At 34.6% G+C, this 19,021-nt stretch overlaps 1 protein-coding gene across 1 annotated transcript; it reads right to left on the bottom strand.

Moving 5' to 3' along the window:
* Window positions 1-13,700: 13,700 nt before the first annotated feature.
* LOC143537418 (putative glutathione S-transferase parC) lies at window positions 13,701-15,973 on the bottom strand. The gene is made up of 2 exons (XM_077031194.1): window positions 15,635-15,973; window positions 13,701-14,175 (listed from the first exon to the last, which is right to left on the bottom strand). Exons 1-2 carry the CDS (start codon window positions 15,953-15,955, stop codon window positions 13,816-13,818), a joined length of 681 nt encoding a protein of 226 aa, XP_076887309.1. The 5' UTR covers window positions 15,956-15,973; the 3' UTR covers window positions 13,701-13,815.
* Between the last annotated feature and the right edge of the window lie 3,048 nt (window positions 15,974-19,021).

The raw sequence follows: 19,021 nt of genomic DNA, 5'->3' as shown, positions 1-19,021 counted from the left end.
CTTATCACGGTTCCCACATTTAATTCCCAAAACTCCCGTAGCACAATCAATTACCGCATGTGCTGTGGCCAGGAATAGCCTACCTAGTATGACTTTAGATTGTTTAATATTCCCTTTCGCATAATCAAGTACAAGAAGTCAACTAGGTAGCTAAATTCATCCACCTGAACCATTACATTAGTAACCATGCCCCGAGGGAGTGTATGAGTTTGATCCACCAACACCACAATGGTGTTTACACTCTCTAACGGGCCGAACTCATACTGATAATATACACTGCCAGGCATGATACTAACGTATGCTCCAAGATCTAGAAGTGCCCAATCAGTTTTAAACTCCCCAATTTGAATTGATAACAATGGCACTTTTAGGTCTTGGAGTTTACTCAGGTGGTATTATCCTCCACCTCCTCATCTCCCGTGTTGGTCAATTTGCTATTTAAACATTTTTCACAAGTGCAATTTTCACAAAAAGACAATTCATCTGTTTTTAATTTCAAATCATTTTGGAAAACCATTTCATTTTGACCAACACATTCGTTCTCATCACTAACATCATTCACCACCGCCTCAACAAACTGCGGTGGTGAATCAACTTCAACACAGGTAATTTCAAAATGAGGTATAAGACTAACCGCGTTGATGTGCACACTATTACCTTTCTTAGAGCTTGAACTGGCATGTTGCGGGTTCACTGTGGTATCGCTTGGTAGCTGACCCGCGTTCTTCTAAAATCTCGCCACGTCTGCTACGAGCTGACCAATCTGCTTTGACATTGCCTCTGAAGACTTATCTCTTAGCTTGAACTGTGTATGCGTTTCCTTCTGATTATCAGTCACGACCTTCAACAACGCATCTAACTTTGAATGTATTGACTCATCTGAATTTCCCGAACTACCCTTCTGCTGGTCCTGATTCTGATACCTGACGAACTGTTACCCCGGTAGCCATCTCTGTTATATCCCTAACTGTTATACTGACTGTTCGAACCACCCTGTCGGTAGCTGTTCTGCTGTCGGTTCTGACCGGACCCCTGAAAGTTCGGGTTTGATTGGTTCAACGCGTTCCGGTATTTGAAGTTCGGGTGATTCCTTAGGCCGGGGTGATAAGTGTTCGAATTGAATCCTTGGCCCTTGGACTCCCCGTACGCGTAACTGACTTCCTCCTCATCGGTATACTCGTCATCATCAACCCCGGGGCAATCTTCAACCTTATGCCCTAACTCACCACAATCTGAACAAACTGGGAATTTCACCCCGACTTTACCAACCTCCTTCTTCTTCCCTTTCCGATAACCCGCGAGTTCCAGTTCTAACTCGGCAATTCTGTCTGACTCGCTCGAGGCTGATTTAACTGTTCGGGTGACCCTGACTTTTCGTCTTCGTTCAGCTGCTGCTTCTGACTTGGATTCCTCACACATAAACTCAAGGAAATTCCAATCATTCTCTTCGGGTTGGTTCAATAACATACCATTACACGACGATTTCAAATATTTTCTATCCTCAGAAGTCAATCTAATGGTGCGGGCACTTCCTAATCATCTCCTTATAACGAGTAAAGGCCTCATGAAAGAACTCACCCGGTAACTGTGAAAAGTGTCGAATCTCAATCCGGGCTTCGTTAGTCTTCGACTGTGAATAATACTCGTTAAGGAACACTTGCTGCATCTCAGCCCAGCTCTCAATACTGTGCATCGGTAGCGAGTTGAACCAGTGTTTTGCTTTGTCTTTTAGTGAAAATTGGAACAACCGCAACCGAACTTCATCCTAATCATATGTACCGTCACCGATAGATCCGCAAATAGCTGAAAAATCTGACAGATGTGAATACGGGTCTTCAAATCCCAGTCCGTGAAAATGAGGAACTATGTTGATGTAGGACGGACGGGATTTAAATGTAGGTTGTCCCTGTACGTGAACCGGTGTGACAATCGGTGAGGCACCATCTGAAATAGCCTGTCTGAACCAACTGTTAACACCCTGAACCGGAAGCCCATAATTCCTTCGTCTGGCCCTCGATTCCTCAAAACCTCCCCGGTTAACCTGAATCGGCTGTCTTCGTTCCTCCTGATATCTTCCAACACCATCTCTGTCTCGTTTCCTGTTTCTCCACCTTTCACCTCTCACCCTAACCGGTTCCCAACCTCCTCATCTGCGTTTCTCGGCTCAAACCCGTCATTCGTTGGTCCTCGTTCTTCCTCATCTCCCTCTTCTTCGTCTTCAGTGTGCATACTGACATGGTCAAAATCTCGTATAATCGGCTGTCGGTGACGAGGGGTGTTCTTCGGGACTGATGGCTCGGGTCTGTCAAGGTTTCGGTTTCGGTTTTGGTTTCTGGATTGTCGGGCTGAATTTTGGGGTTGTTGATTTGTGTTTATTGGTGGTAACTGGTCATTATTGGGTGGATTTTGGTTATTCGGTGAGTTAAGTTTGGGTTGGAAAACATTTATCTCTGGTGGTGGGTTTTGGTTTTGATTTTGGTTCTGGTTCTGACCTTCCATATTTGACTGTCTGATCTGAGCTCGGTTCTACCGAGCTAACCGTTCAATTTCTGGCTCGTAAATCAATGGAGAATTTCTTCCTGAATAGCGGGTGTGCATAAACCTGTTACCTACACAACGAACACACCCCGCGTAAAATGGGAAAGTAAAGTAACTAAACTAAAATTAAAAATAAAGTAACTAAGCTAAAAATAAAAATACCAACTAAATTAAACTAAATTAAACAAAGAAATCAATTAACACAAAAACACTAAGCGCACTAACTCCCCGGCAACGGCGACAGTTTGATGACCGTCGCGTAGCGCGATGGTCACCCTCCATGGACCGTCGCGATACGCGATGGTCCAAGACAACTTGATATTTAGATTCCTCTCGTTGAGAAACCCAAAATTCATATATTATGGGTTCCGTAACTCATTTTCTAGCCCATGATATGCTTGTTTTACTTCCTGGTTGCTTTTTGTGAACCCATCTTGTTCAGTTTTAGCATCGGCTTTAGGTTTCTCATCCAAATTCTTCCCGAGTCCTTCTAACACTTCCCAACACTTCAACTTATGCTCCGGTCTTCCCGAGATATCATTCCATGCTCGTACAAGTTGCCAATTTAACATCTTTAACGATCAATGACCTGAAATACAAAAGCACGTATGAAGTACCAAAGTTCTAACAATATACTAAACAAAACTACATAATTAACACACTAATATATATACAAAATACCCGAACATCAATATATACATATATATATATATATATATATATATATATATATATATATATATATATATAGGATCAGGATCATATGAGAACTTTTTGAGAATTGAGAACTATAAGAACCACTTTGGACCACAAAAAACCCAAAAATAAAAAAAATCATAAAACACAAAAATAAAAAAAAAGTAAAAAAACCAAAATTCTTATTTATTATCCCGGTTTCTAAAAAAATAAATAAATAAATAACCGAAAAAAAATATTCTTGGTTTAGCTAAATTATACATATATGTATAATATGTGCATATATGTACACCTATATATTTAATATTTTGTTTATACACATATATATCATTTAAGGTAAATTATAATTTAAGGTAAATGATAATGTACATATGTGTACATTATATAACTAGAGATTAAATAAAATTATACATATGTGTATAGGTATAATACGAATTAAAAAAAATCGTTTTTTTAATGAAACCGAAATGAAATATAAGAATTTTGGTTTTTTTACTTTTTAAAAATTTTTGTTTTTTTTATAATTTTTTAAATATTTTTTAGATGCTTTTTTTAGTGGCCCATAATGGTTCTCAAACTTCTCAATTTGCCAAGAGTTCTCTTAGGATCCTTACCCTATATATATATATATATAGGGGTGGGTTGTAGTAAAAAGAAGTAGTTTCCTAGGAAGACTAAAAATAAATCATAGCCATTAAATCATGTTAATCAATGATTGAGATTTAAATTACCAAAAACCAACATAGTTTCCTAGGAATTACTCGTTCACCATTATAACCGACATAGTTTCCTAGAATTATTCATTTTCCATAGGTTTTAATGTCAAATGTCAAAAATATATTGTTCTTACCATTCCTAGGAAACTCTTTATTCTTATTTGAACACTTTCTATATAGGGAGAGGATCAAGAGAAAACTCATCTTTAGGGAGAAAACTTAAAAACTCCCAAAGTATTATTTTTAATTATATATAAAAAAATATTTTCAAATTTCCGTTCTTGCCATTATTCTTATATTTTGGTCCCCTTCACTCGAAAAAAATAAAAAAAAATTAAAAAAAAAACCGTTGTAATGCACAAACGTATTACTATGCGAAACAGTTGTATTACACATGTGTATTACTATGTATTTTTAAGTTCAATAGTGTTTGGTTGTATATATTCAATATTTGTATATTGTATATGTGTAGTAGTGTTGTATTATATGGAAAAAAACAATAAAATAAAAGTCGATGTAGTGCACATATGCGTTAATATTGTATTACACATACGTACTAATGTGTAATCGATGTGCATGTTAGTCTTATATTGCATATATGCAATAGTGTGTATCAAATATGTGCAATAGTGTTGTATACTATGCAATACAAACACTTTTGCATACATGCAATGCACACCATTACACATGTGCACTACACCGACGAGGTTACTGACAAGGTTTGTAGGTCCCCCCGGGGCGTCGCCGATCGATACAAGATCCGCACGATGTCTAGGAGTGCGGAATCCTCCTAGACTCGTTTAATGGTGTAGAAGACAAAGAACACGATTACACACAACCAAACACACGAACGGGATAAACAAATCTGCAGATCTTTTATATAAAACCAAACCACGTTACAAACCGAACACAAACAAAGACACGACCGACCCGAGGTGATCTCTACCTCGGGTCGTCCCACACTACTCTCCCTCTCGGTTTCTCTCTAGACAATTGTACTACACAAAACACACTCTAACTTTTTCTGGATTCCCAACTCTAAACAAGACACACCTATATATAGATACACAACTTCGCGGGCTTGGGCTTGGGCCTGTAGGCGAAGTTGTTATAACTTCGCCTAAGGCGAAGTTGTTCTAACTTCGTACTTCGTTTCCGCTGAACAGAATTGCATAGCGACGGTCACAAAATGCACCAACAGACTCCCCTTTGACCGTTGCTCTCAATTCTAACAAACACAAAAGATCATCTGTTACAAAACATGCACCAACAGACTCCCTCTTAACTGATGATCTTCTGTTTGCTCTTCAACCAGCCGTGTCTGAAACTGTCTTGTAGCTTCACAAATCTACCAATCACCCAGCGTCTTCCATATCAGATCTCCCCTTCAGTGTAAGCTTCTCCGACTATATAGATTGAGGTCTTTAAAATGCATGCATCCCCGTGCCTAATTGATCATCTCAACCAATCACGTGAGTCCTTCTGACTTCACCAACACGTGAAGTTCTTCTAACTTCACCAACACGTGAAGTTGGGCTCCCTCCACAACTTCGCCAACACGTCGGCATACGATAAGGTTTAATCTTCAACTACTCTACATCAAGTGATCAATTTCATCACAAAACCACCTTGACAGAATCTAACACACATGACCATTAATTAATCCGAAGCATCTTCAATCACCAGGGATAACGATCAAGAACATAAACACTTTAATTCCCGATTAAATCCAACTTGTTCCAGAATTTTCACTTTAATAAATAAGCATCACGTTTCAGGATCCAATTCTCGAACGCCTTGAAAATAACATAAATAATATGCTCTGTCCGCAATCCAGTAATGACGAAAACCTTCAGTTCAATTTGACTTTCTTCAGTTGGTCAACCTCGAACAACAACTATTTCATTGCCCACAAACACCCAAATATGTGTCAATATCCAGTTTCAATCAATATCCCATTCACAACCTCAACTCCATATCCAGAGTTGACACGTATTTGTTCACACGTAAGACCAAGAGATAACAAGTTTCACTCGTTGACGGAACAACGTCTTCGGTTTCACAATAATCGTGTACACCTAGCCATACAGACGAAAACTCCAAACGATTTTTTTTTTTTTAACTTCGCCTAAAGTCAACTTCGCCTAAAAGTCAACTTCGCCCCTCCTTAACTTCGCCTGACTGATAACTTCGCCTGAACCCTAAAATTTAAGCGGCAACTTCGCCTGAACCCCATAACTTCGCCTGCGGCGGCTGTTCGGCCAAAAACGCATCAGAAACGTGCCAGAAACACCAAAACGCAGATCTCGAACCATAGCATAAGAGCCTAAGGCTCTGATACCAATTGTAGGTCCCCCCCGGGGCGTCGCCGATCGATACAAGATCCGCACGATGTCTAGGAGTGGGGAATCCTCCTAGACTCGTTTAATGGTGTAGAAGACGAAGAACACGATTACACACAACCAAACACATGAACAAACACACGAACGGGATAAACAAATCTGCAGATCTTTTATATAAAACCAAACCACGTTACAAACCGAACACAAACAAAGACACGACCGACCCGAGGTGAGCTCTACCTCGGGTCGTCCCACACTACTCTCCCTCTCGGTTTCTCTCTAGACAATTGAACTACACAAAACACACTCTAACTTTTTCTGGATTCCCAACTCTAAACAAGACACACCTATATATAGATACACAACTTCGCGGGCTTGGGCTTAGGCCTGTAAGCGAAGTTGTTATAACTTCGCCTAAGGCGAAGTTGTTCTAACTTCGTACTTCGTTTCCGCTGAACAGAATTGCATATCGACGGTCACAAAATGCACCAACAAGGTTTTTTTTTTTGGAACCAATTACAAAATATAAGAACAATGGAAAAAATAGAAACTTCAAAAAAAAAAAATTTTAAAAGTTAAAAATAGTTTTTAGAAGATTTTAATTTTTCTCTTTAAGAGGAGTTTTCACTGGATCCCACCCCTTTCTATACATATATATATATATAAACAAAAACCGAAAATTCAAAATGGGTCGGGTTTTCGGGTTTGAAAAGTAACGAATCTTACACCTCGTATAGTTCTTTATCTCCCTAACCCAGAAGCTATTAGCCGGGATTCCCCCCCCCCCCCCTCCCCTCATTGTAAATGACTCTTAAAACCGCTTTTTCTATTAACGGCTCTGATACTAATTGTTGGGCATGTAGACCGAAGGATGTTGTTTGAGAGGATGGAGAATGTGTAGGAATGGGCCAATGACATTGGGTTGTGTATTAGGACATGTCGTATGTAGTGTGGGAGGAACATAGGTCGAGAAAAGTTAAAATGAGGGGTTACGAGCCCGTCGTCAAGAAACGAATAGGTTTGTGTGGGGAAAGATTGAGAGTAGGGGAAGTTGGACTCGTCAAAACTACGTGAGGAGATATTAAAACTCGTCCGAAGATGGGATCATAACAGCGGTACGATGATTAGGCGGATAACCCAAAAAAATGCAATGACGGACGGTGGTTAAAGTTTGTGAGCGGTGGTGGCAGAAGTGTTAGGATAACATGCACAACCAAAAGCACGAAGATGGTCATAAGTCGGATGGTGTAATTGTAGGGCAAAGTGTGGTGTAGAAAAGTCTAATCGTTTCATCGGTAATGCTATAGAGGTAGCTTGAGGTGTGAAGAGATTCTACCCAACATTCGGGTGGAAGATGGGCATGAGTAAAAAGGGCGCGTATGATATCGTTAAGGCTACGAATCATTCGCTCTGGCTGAACATTCTATTGCGATGTTCGGAGACCCAATAAGCAAAATACAAAGCCATGTTTATGGGCAAAGGACTTAAAGTCGTCGTCATCAAATTCTACACCAAGATTGCATTGGAAGGCTTTAATGCGACAATTAAATTGGGTAGATATAAATTGGTGAAATTTGACAAAGTTTGAAAAAGTTTCTGATTTAAATTTAGGTTGATAAACCCAAACGAAGTGCGAAAAATTGTCTATTAAAACCATATAATATTTATAACCGAATTTAATTGGAACCGGGGAGGTCTATAGATCACAATGTGTATCGAATGGTTTATAAGTAATAGACATGGAATCATAAAATGGCAATCATTTATTCTTCCACAATTGACATGAGTTGCATAAATTAAAGATAGAAGGTTTATTACAAAAAGCAGACCAACGACTACCAAGTAAATTTAAGAAAGTATCGCCCGGATGCCCTAATCGATTATGCCAATTGTCAGTTGTGGTAGTAAGCAGGGAGATAGTTTGTGTTGGCAAAGTGGAAGGATAAAGCTCTCCCATACTATTGTGGCGAGAACAAATTGCCCCATTGTTCAGATCCTTCACAGAAAAACCAAACGGGTAAAATTCTACAAAAGCTGAATTGTCAATGGTAAATTTGCGAACGAAAAGTAAATTTTTAATGATATCAGATGTACGAAGGATATTATATAAGTGGTAGGTGTGATTAGGTATGTGATGAGTGGTATGCCCCGATCCATGAATTGGTAAATGATTACCATTCCCAATGAAAATAGTTTGTTTAGGGATAAAATATAAATGAGAAGTGATTTTACCTAGGTCCCTAATTAGGTGAGAAGAGGCCCCGGGGTCCATGTACCAATAGGGGTCATTAGCAGTAATGCGTGCTTTTTGCATAGTGCACCCTAATTCATTTGGACCATAATCTGTAAACCCCCGCAAACAATGAGCTTGAGCCTACTTATGGTAGTGAGCTGGGTGTGTGGGACTAGGTGGGCATCACTAGAGATGGCGGCGGTGGGCTGGTGTAACTTGGTGCAGGGAACGGGGTAGGCCCATTGGTGGGGAATCCTGCAAAGTGAGTTGAGGGTTGTGGTGCTAGACTTAAATTCCAACGTTGTTGTGCATGAGCTTCAGATGCAAAGTGAGGGTGTTGGGATGGGTAAGGTGAAGGTGGGGGTGTCCAGTGGTTGGGCCATGGATTAGGATAAGGTGGGGTTTGATATTGTTCTTGTCACACCCCAACCTAAGGCGGAAATGCTGGAGCATGAACTGATTGCTCACAGCTTAAAGGTACTATCATAAAATAAATATGACAATATCTATTAAATTAATTATTTCAAATTAAAGTGCACAAACATTCATAACACAAATAAATAATCCAAAACAAATAAATTATTCCAAACGAGATTTAATTATGAATAGTCTTCCTTGATTTTCCTAAGGTCCTTCTAAGCATGCTTCACTTTAAACTTCAATTCAAATGGTAACCTGCATATGCATAGAAAATAGAATAGAATTTGTCAAAACTAGGGTGAGTGAGATTATCACCAGCTTTCAAGTTACAATAGTATATGTAAATAAACAAAACGAAATAAATGCGGTAATAAACAATCAAACCATAAACAAGTACTGTGTCAATTGACCATGCCTCACGAACACGGGCTATAGCTACTATGACTAAATGTGATTTATCATTTTACCATCACCAAGCGAATCGGGTTATGGTTACTAAGATGGCGTATGATCATATTGACATGCTAGGCTGCTGATGGACCTCTCCGAAAATGATAGAACTTAACACGTAAACAAGTAACGAATAACATTTGATCGAAACACACACAATCATTCGTTTGCTAGTTTTGTGTAGGTATGTAGTATGAAATATGAATTAGATGTTATTACTAGTATGCATATGTGCCCAAAACCTATGAAAATTAGTAAAATAGAGGGGAATGATAAAACTTACCTTATTGCGTAAGCGAGTAAAGAAGAATAAGAATAAATAGTTAACAAATAAATGAATCGTCCTCTAACGCGTCAAACGAAGTAAATCAAATGAACCTGAAACTTTGAGATAAATTAAATACGAGTAAAACTGAAATCGTTGCCGCTGGAATCGTTCCAAACAGATGTCTAGAACTCCGGTTATGAGAAATTAAACGTTTAAGCGAGCTTGTACCGACTATAATCCGAACAACGAGTCGGGATTCGGGTTTTTGGTCAGTATTTTTAAAATCTCAAAACAAAAATAAAAGTCTTTTGGACCGAAAGCCGGTTCCAACCAAAAGCATGAGAAACTGATTAGTCAAAGATGTTGACTATTATGCCCTTAAACGGGTTTGAGTTAAATTGACCTGTCAATACCCCTCAATCTCAGAAATTGATTAAGGGTTATTGACTAAGAAATATATATGAATGATTTACAGCAAACAACTTACCCGGAAAGAGTAAGAATCAACCGAAAAGTGAAGTCAAAGGTTTATGCAATGGTAAAATCAAACACCAAAGCTTGTATCTTCAAGTAATATGGCCAAAATGAGCAAGAAAATGAAGACCAGAGGTGGGTGACAGCTGATATAATATAATTAGGGTTTAGGGGAAATTTTGGCAGAAGTAATATGCTTCGTTTATATAGAATAAACAAAAACGAACCAATTATATTTAGTTTACCCGTTTAAGAAACCAGATAATGTTTTAATGATCAAATCAACTGAAAATTCACACAAATTTTGTTCTTGAGGTAGGGGTAATGCATGTGGACAAGTACCTAGTCTAAGTTAGTTTTCTTGGGGCTTAAATCACGTGATTCGGTCCAAAAATAAGCGATTTAGTACCAAAAACGAACTAAGAAAGCAAAATAATCAAAAGATCTGCACAGAGGTGCCATGGCACCGTGCGACGGCCCTCTCCTCCCTTGGCCGCGTGGCGCCCCGAATCTAGGTTGAAGGGTTTTGTTGTTTGGCAGCTTTGGTCCTTGACCTTTCTAAAAAGGTTAATTATTGATTATTTAAGAGTTTAAGCAAGAAATGAATAACTTGAAAAACATAAAGGATACAAAATGAAAATATACTCTTAGATACTTATAATTGCATGATATTATTAATGATAAAGATCCGAATATTGTTCGTGAATCAGGTTAAATGCAAACGAATTCGAATACAAAAAATCCGAGATGTTACAATCCTCGTCCCCTGCCTCTAAAATTTCGACCACCATGGCCTCTGCCGTAAGATCCACGCCCACCGCGACCAGCGTAGCCTTGTTTAGTTGTTCGATTATAATTTTGATTTTGACCGGGGTTAGAATATTTATTGGGGTTAATTGAGTTTGGACCAGAATTAGGATATTCAGGAGCGAAAAGGGCCGTTGAAGATTGTTGTTGTGCTACATGGTGACGTTGCTAAATCAATCACGTTCGATATGGGACAAGAGATCGTCGAAGATGGTGCTATATATCCATTGAAGCACCAACGAGTCGCGTTCCGACCATTGAGTAAACTCATCCGATTCCTGATCTGGTGCATTAGTTCCATCGATGTGGTTCAATACCATGTAGGATTTTGCATGTAATTGAAAGAGTTTAATCCATACAGAATACGTGAGTTTCTTGCCTTCGAGAGTATGAATTTTTTTGTATATTAGTGACGGAATATGCGGGATGTAAACTAGCCGTTTTGTGTGAATTGGTGTTGCTGCTGCTGGATTTTCCGCCGTCACCCATACTTGATCGAAACCAAGAAGAAGGAGAAGAAGAAGATCGATGGGTAGTAGGTTTGATTAGGGTATTGTTATGGCTTTTGATACCATAAAAGAGTTTAATATTTTTTTTATCTCTACAATGAAAACTAACTCCATGGAGAAGAATAATCGACTGCCAAATCTAAATAAGAAACAAATATAAAATAGATTGCTGAAATTTAAATATTATATCTTCTAGATCTTTGGATTAATATATATCGTCTAATATTTTTTTCACATGATTTTAAGAATTAGTTGGACTTAGGGTGCGTTCGTTTCACAGAATGGAATAGAATTGGAATTGGAATTTGCATAGGATTTGAAATTGGATTTCGAACCTTAACATTTCAATATGAATTGGAATTGGTAGGAATTGAAATCCATCTCCATTATTGATGTGTTCGTTTGACAAATGAATTGAAAAATCGTCTTTTTTTTTCACAATGAATTGAAAAAATCATCTTTTTTTTCACAAGGATAACTGTGGAAAATTTTTATTTTTTTCTAAATTTTATGTTTTTTATTTATGTTTTGCGTTGTATTTTTTTTTTTGAATTTTTTAGGGGTTTCCTATTAAGATAAAAACCCCTAAAAATATTCAAAAATAATAATAAAAAAATCATAACTCAAAATATAAATAAAAAACAAAAGAAGTAAAAAAAACTAAAATATTTTATTTGTTGTCCTCGTTCAAAAAAAAAACCTCGAGAAAAAATTCCAATGAATTCACTTGAAATCCTCTACATTTTGAAAGGATTTGAAATCTCTTTATTTAAAAGAATTGGAAGGAATTGAATTCCAATTATAATTCCAATTCCAATTCTTTGAACCGAACGCACCAAAATAAAATTAAGATTCCAATTCCAACGAAGTGAACAAGCCATGTCATGGGATTTTAATTCCAATTCATTTGAATTCCTACAAATTTCGTGAAACGAACGCGCCCTTAGTTTTGTTTTGCAAAACTTTCAAGACGGTGCACCAGATTATAGGTTAAAGGTGGTCGTGTCGGAATGATGGTGGTGGGTGATTGGTTGAAGATGTGAAGATAGCATCTAAGTGAGGATTCAATAACTATTTAATTTATTTTCTTTATGAATTATTTTTTTAATTAATTAAATTAAATGACCAATTTGCCCTCGTATGCAAGACATATGACATAAATTAATGAGAAAAACTAACTGATTTATAGCTAAAGGACAAATGATGTAGCAATCGTAAAGTACAAATCAAGTCAATTTTGAAGATAAATGGCATGCACTGAAATTTGGACAATTTTTATAATTTTGACTAAAGAATTCCAATAGTAAATGAATTTTTCAAATTCAAATTTCCCATAATATGTAAAGAAAAAAATAACATAAGTATCACAATCATTTTGTCTAATTTTGAATTTTGATTCCCTTTGAGGACTCATATTTTTTTTTTGGGTTAATACCAACGGATACCTATCTTATATAGGTCATACATTGTTTTTTAATCACATTGTCTTCTCATATCAATCTAACCCAAACATTTAAGATTGTTTATCATTTCTTTTTTTTATTTTAAAACATAATTTATTTTTTTTTATTTTTTCATACAATCAAACTCTAGTCTTTGTAAATTTAAATTTTAAATCTATGACAACATTTTGTTATAAAAATCCTACAAAACAAACAATATTTAATATAATAATATCGGTATAAATGTTTTAAATTTTAAATAAATCAAATACTAAGGTTTGGTTTACAACTTAAAATTAATACTGCATAAATATATAAAAAAATTTTAAAAATCATAAGTAAAAATTATTATATGAAATAACTGAATTTGCGTATTACATATAATAATTTTTTATTTTTATTATATTTCCACCCATGTGAAACATGGACTCTAACCTAGTATATATAATAATTATATAACTATTATTATTGTTGTTATTATAAATAATTTATTTATAAAAATCAAGGATGAGCTCGGTACCAGACCGTTACCCAAAGTACCCATCCTGAAAATCGTCAAAAATGATTCCAGTATGGTATACGAAAGCAAAAAATCGGTAAAATACCGGTACCATACCGATCATGAAGCCACAAAAAATAGACACCAATTGATAAAAAAAATACCCGATGCAGTAACGATACCAGTTGGTCATCCCTAATAACAAACTACACCAGATCTCAAGTTTATAAAATTACCCATGAACCAAACATCTTAAACAAAAAATATAAGCATATTTTGCTTGTTCACAACGCTAACAAAAGCACCCTACTTTTCAAACCAAAAGTCAAATCAAAGACCTCTCATAAAACACACATTGCTACCTTATTCTTCACCACAAATGGGCAAGTTTTACTAAAATTGTATCAAAACCACCAAACATTTATTTTGCCAATAACTTATTAAGCTCCAAAATAAACTCATAAGCCTTGATTGGATCAAGAAGAGACTTGGCCACACTTTCCTTCTGCAAACACCTTTTAGCCCATGCCACGATCCTAGGACACTCCTCTTCAATGCTAAATTTCCCAAATGTTTCCCATGTATAAAACCTACTATAAAATGGTATAAGTGCTATATCAAGTAACCCTAAATGATCACCTCCAAAAAAGGGTTTATCCCCAATTTGCCCTTCAACCAATTTCAATACTCTCAACACTTCATTCTTCCCGTTAACTTGTTCTTCCCCAAGTCCCTGATCTTCCCTAATTCCCCAGTATATCTTCTTGCTTGAATTATATAGCTAGAAGAATAATCAAAATTATATTCATTAATTAACATATCCAACATCATATAATAAATGGTATAACATGCCAAGCTTAAATGAGCTTGAGTTGTCATGTGAGCCTAATTAAACATAGTATTAATATAACTTAATTTAATATTTTACACATATTTTTATAGTGACATACATAAATTATGATAAAAATATGTTTAATGATTGATAATACGTTATATCTAAAATACATCAAAAATTAGTTATATATATATATATATATATAGGGTAAGGATTCTAAAAGAACCATTGGCAAATTGAGAACTTTGAGAACCATTTTGGACCACTAAAAAAAACTCTAAAAAAATATTAAAAAAATTATAAAACAAAAAAAAACGAAAATTTTAAAAAAGTAAAAAAACCAAAATTCTTATATTTCATTCCGGTTTCATTTAAAAAAATAAAACCGAAATTTTTTTTTCTTTTTAATTCGTATTAAACTAACATATATGTATACTTTCATTTAATCTCTAGTTACGTAATGTACACATATGTACATTATCATTTACCTTAAATTATACATATGTGTATAGGAAAAAACATTTGTGTACATATTATACATATATGTATAATAAAAAAACCGATTTTATTTTTCTTTTTAATTCGTATTATACCTATACATATATGTACGTTATCATTTACCTTAAATTATACATATGTGTATAGGAAAAAAACATGTGTGTCATATATGTATATATATGTATATGTATAATTCAGCTAAACTGAGAATTTTTTTTTATGTTTTTTTTAGAAACCAGGATGACAAATAAGAACTTTGGTTTTTTTACTTTTTTTTTGTTTTATGATTTTTTTTTATTTTTGGGTTTTTTATGGTCCAAAATGGTTCTCAATTCCCAAAAGGTTCTCACATGATCCTTATCATATATATATATATATATATATAGGGGAGGGTCGGAAGGATCATATGAGAACCATGTTTAGTTTTAAAGACTTAATAACTCCATTCTAGGCCACACATTTAATTAAATGGATTGGAATATATGGTTGAGATTAAAACTGGCAAGAAAGTCAAAGTATGAGAGAGAATAAAGATGTAACTGATTACACTAACTTTTACGTCCGTTACACATGTGTGAAAAGTTGATTCAGTGCGCAAAAAATTCTGTAATTTTTTTACGTGTATATAACCTACATATATTACACATGTGTAAAAAATATTTAAAAAAAAAATTGTTACCCAGAGTTATTTCGAGTTCTTAAAACTCAAAGTGGTTCTCATTTGAAATCTCCCATATATAAACAAGTTGAGCTTAAGCTTAAACCTAGACGAGTTCAGGTTCAACTCGGCTCACCTACAGCCCTATATATCCACGAGTGAAGTATTACAGGTACGAGTGAGTGTTTGTTATTTAATCTATCTAGTAAAGAAACGATGAATTAATACATAAGTAAGAAATCTAAATACCTGTTTGTCGATGAAATCGGCCAAGAATCGAGCCTGAGCTCGTTGGTGTGGATCAGAAGGAAGGAAGCGAGGCGATAGATCGCTCCAGGTCTCGTCTATGTACTCTAGAATGTTTACCGATTCGCATACGGGTTTGCCGTTGTGAACGAGCACAGGGATCTTTTTATGAACAGGATTGATTGCTAAGAGATACGGAGATTTGTTTAATATATCTTCTTCTTTGTATTCGTAAGGAATCCCTTTTTCTTCAAGGGCGATTTTGACCCTGCAACCGAAGGGGCTTGGCCAGAAGCTTACCAAGACTACTTCATCGTTCGGCATGTTTGAATTCAAATGTGATGACAGCGTGGTTTGATTTATATTTTATATATAGGGTGATGATGTTTCACTTATACCCCATCAAGTTCAATCCACGGTGCAGAAAATGAATAATATTTAAGGATAAGTAGTGAGCATCATGTAGATATATAGTGCATTGAGATACTATTTGATAAGTTTGTATTTACAATTTTGCTTATTTTATTTCTGTACAGTTTAATTTAATAATATAACGAGCTTTTTAAGCCTTGCTTGTTACCGTGGAAACACAACTTGATTGATATTCGGAAAATTTATTGAAGAATTTAAATCAAAGTAAAAGCTTTTCAACTACATGATGCTACAGATCATCAATGGTAAATTCGACTTTAGTTTTTGCGTGTTACAGATCACCAATGATAAATTCGATTTTAGTTTTTGCACGCTAGTAGTGTTAGGCTCATTCGACTTTGCCATAAATTTAGTTATGTTATTAAAAAAAACCGTGTATTTATAACATATATTGTTGTTAAAATATGTTTTTAAAATAATAAACTTTAACGTAGAAATTATAAGTAATGTTAATTTTTAAAACATTTTATTTAAACTGGACTTATATATTTCATTTTTCTGTAATTGATAAATGTTAATAAAGTTAAAGTGTATTTAATCTTTAAATATCATTTCCAGCATTGTTATTGTTAACTTAAGTTGCAATTTTTTTTGTTTTTAAGTGAAAAAATAAGTTTATTTAGTTAGTTAGAAACTTAAAAAATAGTTATTTGTAGACTTATATCTATTCATAATTAAATAAGATTAAACTACAATTGTCATCGATTAAACTATTACAAATTATGGATTGAGTATATTAAAAGATGGGTTTTCACTCACTATCTTTTATATTAAAAGTTGTCTCGCTTTTTATCCTTCACACTAACTTTCATCCAAAATACCAGTTAAGTAGCTTCATATGATAAGCAGAATGGTAATTTCAACCATTAACTAAAATGTCTTCTAAATTAAAAAGCATATATTTGGCAAAACTGAGCATGTGCGACAGATTATACCATCACGACCATCATGACAGATTAAGTGTGTTTTTGATGTCGAAAAATTGTTAAAAGGAATATTGATGTATAATCCATCCATCATTTTATCTTAGACTTACATGTTTTATCAAAAATCTTTCAGATATAACTATAATTCATGGTTCATTAGTGATAACATACATACCTTAGAATAATTTGCTATTAATATAATCCTTTTAAAAGCAAACTTATATTAAACGTTTTATGTATGTTTACAAGCAAAGGAAAGAAGATTAATGTATGTTAATGACGAAGAGGGCCTAAATGAGTTGTTGGTAACGATGGGGACCCGGAGAGTATTAACACATGAGATGAAGGATCAAACTGATATTAACATGGCTAGAAGTATTTTAGTATGACGTCATCGCTTACTCAAATGAAAATGTAATCAATGCCAATTCACGACTTTGTATATTCTTTTAAAATTTAATTTTGAATAAAATAATTTTTAGATTTAATTAAGCACGTGTCCCGACAGCATGACTAGATTTGAACGATCGTTTTCTTTCTTTTTTTTAATTGTTTGTAAGACTTGAACTACATACGATTCAATCCATTAGTGTTTTAAAGACTTTGTGCTTATTAATACAGCACAAATTCCATTGGTTGATTTGTAAGATTGTAATCCCAATTTTCATAAATTACATCCGTAGTTTACATTGTTTTATTTTCAAAAGGTGTAGTTCACATTGCTATCATTGCATCTTAAAGTGAATTCTCATTGTAAAGAATTATCGTTTCCTTTTTAAGTTAAATTTTAAATTCAATAATCGTCATTTATCAAAAGGCTTTTAGCATAATAGTATCAATGCGTTACATAGTCGTTTGTCTTTTTAAATGGCAACGGTTAAGCCCTGTTGTTAGAAATTATGTAATTTAGGAATAAATTAGAAAGTGTGTGAGTTGTAGTTCAAGTCTCGTTGTTTTAAAAAAAAGTTAAAATCTATAGATAAACTTATCCCAAGTGTGGTGTGGGGTGAGGGAACTTGAATTGATACATAAGTGAGTTTTATAAGGATATATTTGTAAAACAAATTCTATTTACCTACAATTAACTTAAAACAAGCTAGTAAATTGTATTGCACAAGTAGGAACCCAACGCACCTGTACTAGCACTTGTGTGTGGGTGATGGGCGTGATATTATGGCGTTTATATGTCACTAAGCAAACGCTTGAGAGCCGCATTTATTTTTTAAGATTGGCTTAGTAGCTTACTATTAACCAAAAGAAGTTACTAACCGGAAAGTATCATACCTATATTTCAAGAATATTGTTTGTTTTAGGGTTATTGGATTTTAATAATCCCGACCATCATGTTTGAAATAACCGTTTAAAATAACAATGATAATAAATTAAATTATGCTTAATACCCGAAACATATATAAGCTTTAATTAACTTAATAATAATAATGTATGGGAAAAAAAATTAAAAAATTATAGTAATAACTAAACGGATCTACATCAACGTTTAAAAAGGAAAGAATAAACAAAATATATATGATTAACTAGTTTGAGGCCCGTGTATTACACGGGTAACTGATGAAAATTTTAAACTCTAACAATTAAGTGAAATTCAGTCAAAAAAATGATCATATATAGTCAATACAATTACAATTTACATTGGAATTATAAAAATTACTTAACTAAGGTTACACAAGTATGTTACAAATAAGTAAAAAACTTTTTTGTAGACTAATTTTTTGTTGTATTGGTCGGTATACATTATTTATCAAAAATCAAAATCTTTAGTCCATGTCTTCTTGAAAATCTTGATAAGTTAATATATAAGTTTGCTTGTAATTATTGATGTAGCCACGCATAGTTATCCGTGTGACAAATAAGGTTCGTTTAAGTACATATCAACCCTAAATAATGATAAATATATCTATGAAAATAAAACGGTTAGGATTTGTCTATAATAAAAATAAACTTGCATTCATATGTTGAAATGACTTAAAGATAAGGGACCATATATTAAAATAGGTTGAAAGAAGATGAGAAT

This window comes from Bidens hawaiensis, unplaced genomic scaffold, assembly GCF_021521415.1.
Source record: "Bidens hawaiensis isolate Kalapana, Puna unplaced genomic scaffold, B.hawaiensis_p1.1 tig00011189_1, whole genome shotgun sequence".
NCBI classification, from domain to species: domain Eukaryota; kingdom Viridiplantae; phylum Streptophyta; class Magnoliopsida; order Asterales; family Asteraceae; genus Bidens; species Bidens hawaiensis.
The sequence above is the reverse complement of the archived record's forward strand: the minus strand, read 5'-3'. Positions and strand labels throughout refer to the sequence as shown.

Bases quoted from the DNA above. Each gene is read 5' to 3' on its own strand.
- LOC143537418 (XM_077031194.1), bottom strand. From the start codon at position 15,955: ATGCCGAACGATGAAGTAGTCTTGGTAAGCTTCTGGCCAAGCCCCTTC. The intron at 14,176-15,634 runs GTATTTAGATTT...TTATTCTTCTAG, and splicing joins CCGATTTCATCGACAAACAG to CTATATAATTCAAGCAAGAA.